The following is a 9,640-nucleotide window of genomic DNA, read 5'->3' on the forward strand; positions in this document are numbered from 1 at the left end:
TGCATTTCTTCCAATGGTTTTGTTCATGTACATTCATCCAGACAGATTGTGACAACATTTAAATATTCTGATGTACTTTCAAACCTGGTTATGAAAAGTACTATATATGAGATAGGTGGTAGTAAGTACTTACAGAGCAGCAAACATAAATGATGATTATAGGAACCAATCAGGTAATAAGTGAATACCAAGCTGATACACACATTCTGTATAATCTTGCAGAAATGTGTATCATTCTCTTTAAATCATTCACTAGTCATTGTCTTAAACAGATTATTGTAAAAAAGAGACTTTTACTCTCATCTCTTTTGGAAATTTATGTAGGACTGCCGCTAGGAATAGATATCAAAGGTCACCATGTTACTTTCACTTCTTACTCCTAAAAATTTGGGGAGATTGTCTTCTTCTTGCAAAAGAACCAGCTTTTCGGTTTTGTTGTTTTTATAGGTTCTGGATCCCTCAGGGCAAAATTTGAACTTTCAGAAGGACCCAGTAAACCAGCAACACTTGCAGTGCAATTCATTAGTGAAGGAAGCACCCTTTCAGGAGTAGATGTAGAGCTTGTAGGCACTGGCTATCGGCTTTCCCTCCTTAAGAAGAGATTTGCCACTGGTAAGACACTGACATGCTTATATATACAAATTAATATTATATATTCAAATTAATATTACATATTCTACAGTGTTAAATTATGAAATATGAAACTGTTAAATAAGTGATGCATAAATACTTTTCATTAAAATATGACTGAAAACTGTTTCACAGGTTTTTTGTTTTTCCATAGTTACTCAAACTGCTCCCAGGAAAATACTGACAAAATCTGTTTTATCTACTGACTGCAAAAAACCTACCTTTATTTTGCAGGACGGTATATGGCAGACTGCTGACGTACTTGTGAAAAGTCATTGGATCAAAGGAGTGCAAGCAGCTCACTCTGCCCTCTCTACTTTTCAAACACTATTTTAACATGCATTAATTTTTTCAGAATGTTGACCTACTTTGAGGCTGAACTACAGAGCAGAAAATGCACTTTTAAAAGTCATTTTTCAAACTTTATTACTTTATAATAGCACTGAAGTTAACTTCAACACTGTCTGTAAATGATCAATGGCAATATTTGGGAAAATTTGTTGAAATTTTAGTAAATTTATATAGATGAAATCAAAACAGTAATCCATAGTTGTAATGAAAGTATGAAATTGTATGTTATACTGTAAACATTAAACCTAAAAATGTAGGAGAGCAAGTAAGAAATATTTGAGCTTTCCATAAGTAATATTATTTTTTCAGATTCTTTAATTGCCAGTTTTTAAAGAAAGCAGAGGCAAAGTCTCATGCAGTTCTTCTATCCACTCATGCCACAAAACCAGCCCAGTTAGAGATGTATAAAAGAAATGTAACTTGATGCCCATGTATCATATATTATTAACATGTAAGTTGGTTTATATAGGGTTTTTTTCCTAAGTGCAATGTGTTACAAAATTGCAAAAGACAGCAGAGATTTACTTCTGCAGTTGGTAAACTTTATGGCCATTGTGATTGTTTGAATTAATGCTGTAGATTTAATTTATTTTTATATGAATTGCGTAACATTTGTGCCTTTTTAAAAAGCCTGTGCCTATCCAATTTGTTATTCATGTGCCTCACTTCCTTTTTCAAAGTCTGGCTCTTCATCAAGAAAGCACAGTGTTTGTATAATACACACAACTTTCGAAAAATTTCTTTGACTGGGATTTATGTAGAAGGCAGATTTGCAAAAACTGGAGGTTGTTTTAAAAGAAGTTTAAAATACTGGATTACTTCCTCATGGGGTAATTGCAATAAATGCAGTTGTAGTAAAGGGAGATGCATCATGCAGGACTTGGAAACTTTGAGATAGTAACTTTAACGTCACCAAAGATGAGAATCCTGAAAAATCACTGAATATGGTAAAAGCAAACTTTTAGAAGCAAACAGCATTTCCCTTCACTTTGACTGCAAATCTTTGGACTTCGAGTGCTTTTAGGGTTGTGTGATGTGAATGTAAACATAGTACTTTGGGAGGAACAGCATTTTAGAAGGGTATTTTATGGCAGCAGGATGACAAGTACTGCTATTTCTATTAGTTTAAATTTTTTCTATAACCACCAGTTTTACTATTTTTATTGTCATCTAATCTGCTTGCCACAGCCTAAGCACAGGGAAGTGACATACTAGTAATGTTTTTTAAAGCAAGTCACTAATTTAGGAAATCTTTTATGTATTTGTATTATTGAGTGTTTTTTCAATGCCGAAATCAAGTATTGGAGCAAAATAATTCAATAAACTGCACATGGGAATTTCATATGACCATTTTGAATACCAGTATCTATTTCAAATTCTCCATTAAAACAATAAAATGTGCTTGAACTAATTCATACAAAACCAGTAATGAATTGGACTGCTGAAGCTTTACAAGAAATTAAGCTTTGTAGAGGCTACATAAACTCTAATGTATACTACAAACTTTTGCAGACAGGAGTTCCATTGTTAGCACTAAGCACATACCATACTGTAGATTTCATTGGAAAAGTATATTTGGCTTTTAGTTTGCTAATCTTATAAATGGTAAATTTCTAACTCATAATATGGTACCGTCTTTTTACTGGAATCTTAATTGTAATCTGCTTTGCAATCAAACTGTGTTTAACATGACAATATTTTATTAATGAAAACCCCAAATTGTATTGCTATTTTTAATCAAGTATTAACTTTCATTTTGAAGGTAAATGAAGTAGTTATGTTTCAGCACTTTTAAACTAGCCTTCATTCAGGTGATTATACATACATTTGCATTGGGTGCAGGTTACAATTTTGAAGCCATACAAGTTTATATAGACTTTTTGTAAAGAAATTCAAAAACAATGTAAAAAGTACATGTAGCTATCTGATAAAAAACCCGTATGTAGCAAGCTGGTTCTTGCTTGTGTATACAGCAATATCCATTGTAGCTGCCTCCTAAGAAAATTAATTTGTAAACACAACTCTAAAGGATCTGAATTTTTATGAATTGTTACTACGTCAGACTGTAAATTAGAGCATACAAGTTTATCTTACAAAAATTGTAAATACTTCTGATTTTTCATAAAATGTAAATTTTAAAGAAATTTGCACCCATAATAAACATGTAATATATAATTTAAATACTGATTTATATTGCCTATACTTTTGCAGTTAGTCCCACAGACCTTCTAAGCAATAAGACAGTAGAACAAAACTTTGCCTGTATTGACCATTTAAAAAATGTTAATTGATTTTTAAGTGATAGGGGATAGAGATAATATACGAACTCTTTTATATATTTAAAAAACACCACAGCGAAGGTGGGTGAAAAGATGACTTCTGCAAAGAGTTGCATCTTTACTAAACTGGAATGCCAGAGATGTCTACAATGGCTTATGCCTTTGCTAAATTGAGATGATTAATTAATAACTTAGATGAAGCAAAACTGCAGATATGTTTATCAGAAAAAATCTCGACTTCGTAGACATGAGCTGCTGTCTCATAGATTGTGCTATCCAATGCTGTACATTCCCTAACTTCCTTAATAAGCCTATACTTTGCTGAGTGCACAGGAGAAAAATCAGTGGCAAGATTAAAGTAATTCTGATTCCTAATGTTCCACCAGTCCAACAAAGTAGGCAATTTAAGTGCTACTTCAGCAGTCTGAGAATAGTCCTTCTAAGCTGTGAGCATAGAAACAAAAGTTGAAACTCAACAAATGCATTTGAATCAGTTTCCTTCCTGCTAATACCACAGCCTGTATAAGTTTTGTAAGTAATGACTTATTAAATTGACTTTCTTAGCTGGATGGATATCACTGCAGTAAGTACCATTCTTGTCATGCTGGAAAGCAATAGTCCAAGGGCTTGATTCTTATCTTCTGCTGGAAGGCGGGAGTGAAGAATGCAAGTGCCTGATGGTCAGACTGAATGGTCCATCTAGCCCAGTATTCTGTCTTCAACAATGGCCAAAGAACAGACATGTGAGCATGGAGAGTTCACAAGCCATTTCCTTTCTACTCCACCAGCATCCTCAGTTACTGGTTAGGGATGTAAAAGGGTACAACACTGCTCAGTTCATCTAATATTCATTGAACTACGTCTGTTAACATTTGACTTTTGTTATTGTAAGCCAGTGCCCACATACGACTCGCAACTACTATAAACTGGATTTATACCGCTCAAGCAGGTTTGTGATTATCTAAGCACATGATCAGGTAGTTTTTCAGGGATAACTGAATACCTCTACCACTGCCAAATAATATTTATGTAGGGTATTTGAAGGAGCTAAGATATTTGATTATCAACTGGAACAGCATGGGAGTTACAAGTGTGGTGGGTTTTGCTATCTAACTAGAAAGGAAGGTCTTGCATCATGCCAAAAAGGATTACATTTCAAGTCCTATGTGTTTGAGAAGCTTAAGATAGGCATCTTAATATATGTGTACCTTTTGTTTTCTTGGAATTGCTAGATAATTGGTTTCCATTTCAGTTATCATGAAAGGGCAATTTTACTTCAGAGCATGCAAGAAAAAAAACTCAGGAATTCCTCCAAGGATAGAGTAAGCTAAAAACAGTTCAAGGTACTAAAGCAGCAAATAACATATTTACTGTGTGGTGCCCTTGATTGGACTGATTACCAGGCCTCTTAATTGAAAACTTAATGTTTATCTTCAACTCTGCATATTATTACACTCCCATGTTTACTGGCATGTTGATTTTTAAGTTCTCCCTTAGTTCATTCAGTAATCAATAGAAAGCATATGGTCTTTAAAAAATAATCTTAAAAACATGGGAGGCCTCTTCTGGATTACTTATTAAACATTTAATGCTCAAATTCTGCATTTTCTGTAGCTACTTTCACTTCCTTTGGAATCCATTGTTTCTGTTTTTAAATGTGGGATGGTTATTTTAATTATTATAACCTAAAGTATGATTTTGTTTGCCACTGTCCCAGCTGTACTTCTTTTAAAAAGCCTTGTTCTGTAACTGAGCTTTTTTTTCCCATTATTAAAACTCAGCTGTTTATTTTTTAAAAAATAGGTTAATAATCACAAACCATAAATCATGCCAACTTCACCACTCTGATTATGATTCAGCTTTTCCTCTTAGCATCACCCAATCTGTCTTCTTGAAGTTCTCATTTCCTAAGTCATGTTTTCTGCTCCAGAAAGTTAGCAATGGTAACGTGTTCAGCAACAACTTCATTCTTTCTTCATTGGGGTTAAATGAAGCAGCCCATTTTTACAACAATTGCTGATTTTCCCCTCCAGATGTCCCCTCCTGCTTTGTAATTAGATAAACTCCTTATGTAATATCCACAGCCTTCCCTTCCACTTCCCACTACTGTCATTGGTAGGTTATATGAACAGCCATCACTAATACAGAAATACTAAAGCTGTCCCAGTGTTAGTACTGATAAGACATTGCATCCAGGCAAAATGCACCAATACAACTTGGGAAGGAAGGGAAAAACAAAACAAAACAAAACACAACAACCCAAGCTCAAAACCTGTTATTTACCTTCCACTTGTGTTGCACTCTATTCCTCTGGAGCCTTACAGGACTGTGGATTTTGACAGAGGACCAAAGTCCAAACAGACACAACTTTCAGCCCCTGACTAAGTACCTGACCTCATTCTTGAATGCAAGTTTCTCCTCTACCCGCCAGAATCCCTCAGCCTCTGTGTACAAGTCCCTTCTTGCTTCTGAGCAGTTCCTAGGTTTACAACACACACTAAGTACTCAAGTATGTGAGGACAAGAGGAGTGTCAGAGTCTGTGATCTACCATCTCTGCAGCTGACATCTCTCCGAAGTCTCACCAGTGTATTCCCATGTTCGGGCCAAATGCTGCTGCAGCTTTTCTCCTGCTGAAATCCCATTTCCATGTTCTGAGTCACTTGATAACAAACAGTAGGCTGGATGTCCACTTCTAGTGAGAAGACAGAATAAATTTAGTTTTATTTAGGGTCTAAAATGCAGAAGATGATTGCTCGATTTAAGAATTGGATCTTCTACATCTAGGAGAAGAAACTCAGCCTCAGACAAACACACTAACTTCTCTAGGTAATATAAAGCAAACACTACTCTCACAGGAGACAGAATAAGGAAATTACATGAAAAAACAAATGTAGGCTCCAGTGTGTTCCCTTTAGATTAACGGGGAGAAGACATATTTGACACAACTTTCCCATAAAGAAGTTGAAAATAAATATATAAAAAAAAGATGATGGGCCATTACAGCTATTCTCTTGGTGGTTTGCAGGATATTTGAGGAGACCCTCAAACTTCTCAAAACTGTTGTATCTGTATTACTGTGGGAGATCATGCAGGATATCTTCCCTTGCAAGAAACGCTGCACTGTCTACATAGCTATGAGCTAGAACTTGGCATTACTGCACTCAGTGCTGACTGAGCATGGGGCGCACAGTTCACCCAAACAATCTGCCTTTGCTTCCAGGCAACAACAAGTTTCCTAGAGGGAAAGGTGGGGAACCTCTACCCACATTTCCCTGAGCTATGACCTCTCCATATTGCTCAAGATGGAAGCACTTTTTGCCAGCTGATCCCCAAGAGACGACACAAAAAACACACATTAGAATTCAGAAGTTTTTAGCAAACAACATCTTCTAGCCTTTCCTCCAAGGAATCATCCAGCTTAGAACAGTCCTACAATAACCTGGTTTTGGTCAAAAAGAGTAAAACCGTAATTTGTGTTTCAGGAAGCAGTTCATCCCCTGTGTAGGCAGCAACAGCACAGTCTCCTGCTTTTCATGCTACCCATGGTTAGGAAAAACCAACAGTTGTCACAAGTTGAAAAGAAGCTTTCAAAAATGTTGCATCTAATAGTGGTAACTGTTACCTTGACACCAGTTTATAAGCAAAAATTGAGCTTTACCCTTAAAGAGTCATTCCCAGCCCAGGGGAACATTGACTCAGCTATACCTCCTATCCAGGTGATTGGTAAAGGTAGATGTGTGTTTGTACCAACACACAGCATGAGCAGTAGTATCCAGAAGGCATGTTCACTATTTCAACTACTTGCAGCAGTGTACAAGCCATTTTAGCATCTGGAGCAAATCTTAAGACCTTGTTCCTATGTCCATCAGCACCAGTTGCCTGCTATGTCCTCTTCACAGAAGCTGTAAAGCATTCACAGCACACTGTGCCATATACAACACAGTTTGAACACAAGACAGATTTCTACATCAACCCTGCAAAAGTTAACTGGTGAGTTTCTGACTACTACATTTGAACCCCCGTGATCTCTTCTATTGTTTCTTTCTGGAATTAAGAAAACAGTAGAATATTTTTAAGAACTTGGTTAGTGTTCATAGTGAACAACAGTATCTGCCATCACCCATCTGTCCAGTCCAAAGATGGGTTATCCAACTGCATTAAAATTCTTGTTAAGTCTCTTCTAGACACTCTCCTTTAGTTAAAGGATCTTCTATTCTCTTAGACTTTTTAAGGCATTCTGTACTTGCCTCTGTATATCTACCATGAATGTTTAGCAAAGCCTTCTTCACCTCTCTCCCAGCAAGGTAGGTTTTTTATTGTTATCGCTGCCATTAGCTGTAGTTACAGACACACATGAATTCTATGTTTACAATACATACACAACCAGATCTAACCAGACATTTGCAAATAATGATTCAAATGAATGTTAGATCAATCAGGTACATCTTTCAGTGTTCTCCCCAGGCTTTACTGGCTCTACAGAGAATACTCTCAGCATCTTGTACACACTCCACTGTCATCTCTCTAATCCAGCTACGGTAATTGTAGCAATTGGGTCAAGGTGAGGAATATGTTAAAAATAATGTGGGAGTATTTCTGTGGTGAATAAGCTGGTGCCATCCTTCCAGAATAAAGCACACTACACCAAGATTCAAGAGACCTCCTTGCTGTAGTCAGATGTACTTTTAAATCAGAAACACACAGGGCTGCAGGTAAGGACCATCTTGGAACGACTTACAGTTTGCTTACACCTTGACGTAGAGAGATATTGTTAGCATTGGAGTGATCTGCTGTCGGCCATATCTAATCTTGGAGACTCCCTTTGGCCTGCTGCTTTCCTGAGTTAAGAAATTCTGTGCTCTAATAATTTTGTACAGCAGCTGCTTTCCTCTAGGAAGGTCCTAAACTCTGCAGAAGCTCCCACACTTGCTGGCTGTGAGCAGATCATGGGCAATCCATTTGTAGTGCCCTGAAGTGAGCTCAAAATTGGAGGTTGAAGCATAGAGGTCGTGGAAAGAAACAAACATAATGAAAACACTCTCTGACGCAGTTGCCAAACGAAGAATCATAAATTATACCTCACCTTAAACTGCCTGGCTGGACTGCACAACAAAATATTGGTGACAACCAAGTTACTTGACTGCATTTGTTGTTTATAATCATGTTCAAATAGTATGGGCAGGTGGTACTTCAAAAGGTCAACTTTTAGATTTTCTAGATGCTCACAAAGCAATAATCCTATGATTGAGATGCCTACACTAATTAAAACCAACCAAACTGGCTTAGGCTACAGCTTCAGGATGAGCCAGTTGAACAGTTCAGTATTGCCAAAAAACATAGGCCATGCTCTCCATCTTCACCCACCACACCTTGTACCAGCTCTGGCATGCATCATATCTGTTTATGAGTGACCTTAACTCACCAACCAGACATATATCGAACCCAGAAAAAAAAAAAAAAGAAGAAGAAAATATTTATGCTGAATTAAGCCAACTGAACCAGCTTGCAATGGGGTCTGGCAAACTCCAGGCAAAGGAATTCCCAACCTAAAAGCAGAAAAATGAGACCTCCCCTTTTTGGCAGCAACACATCATCAACCCAGCTCAGCTGTTCACTAAACCACAGCCAGAGAGGGGAACTAAAAGGAGCTGGCTCCAATGACATAATGGAAGACTTCTCTTAATAGTGGCTATAAACCCTGAAGTCATAAACTGTAAGAGATTGATAAGAAAAGCAAATAAACACAGGGGGTAGAAAGGCCATGTAGTTTAACTAAGGGTGACAGAAGGGAGTTTGTTTCAAAAAACAACAACAAAAATGTTTAACTTCCACCTTGTTACTGGACCCATACTAGCTGGAAATGCCACAATCAGTAAGAACACGAGACAGGGAGAAAGAAAAACGTTTGATAAATATTCTGCCACATTTCTTAAAGGACATCTAGATTATGTAGTCACATGATGAAAATACTTTGCAGTCCAACAGTATCTAAAGAAAGATGTTAACACATCATCTACTAAAGCTAAATATTTTTAAACCAGCAGATCAGATAAATGACACCCAAGAATTTAGGAAGTTGAATAAGCCATACTAAGGACCATTAATTTTTATTTCAGTGAATCTTAAAATGCTGGAAAGTATTGGAAGATTAGAAGAAAGCTAACACTGCACCATTACCAAAAAAAAAAAAAAAAAAAAAGGTGACAATCCAAATAACTGTAATATAGAACTTGGCAAGAAAATTAAAATAGGATTAAGATAATTAGTATCAGTCATGGATGTCTGAATAGAAGTCTTAAACTAATTTAGGATTAGGTTGAAAATCTGGATCATAAGAGTAATATGGTCAAATGAAAAAAAGATTTATGTAAGATACCTG

At 36.5% G+C, this 9,640-nt stretch overlaps 1 protein-coding gene across 7 annotated transcripts in view; it reads left to right on the forward strand.

The window, feature by feature from the left end:
* Positions 1–3,193, forward strand: part of FCHO2 (FCH and mu domain containing endocytic adaptor 2) — a 96,123-nt gene extending 92,930 nt beyond the window's left edge. For all 7 annotated transcript variants that reach the window (XM_049794624.1, XM_049794621.1, XM_049794619.1 and 4 more), the window contains 2 exons: positions 448–612; positions 865–3,193. In XM_049794624.1, the coding sequence (XP_049650581.1) occupies positions 448–612; positions 865–887 (188 nt within the window). In that variant the 3' untranslated portion in view covers positions 888–3,193. The remainder of the gene's footprint in view (positions 1–447; positions 613–864) is intronic.
* The last annotated feature ends 6,447 nt before the right edge of the window (positions 3,194–9,640 follow it).

The sequence above is a fragment of the Accipiter gentilis genome, chromosome Z, assembly GCF_929443795.1.
Source record: "Accipiter gentilis chromosome Z, bAccGen1.1, whole genome shotgun sequence".
Taxonomy (NCBI): Eukaryota; Metazoa; Chordata; class Aves; order Accipitriformes; family Accipitridae; genus Astur; species Astur gentilis.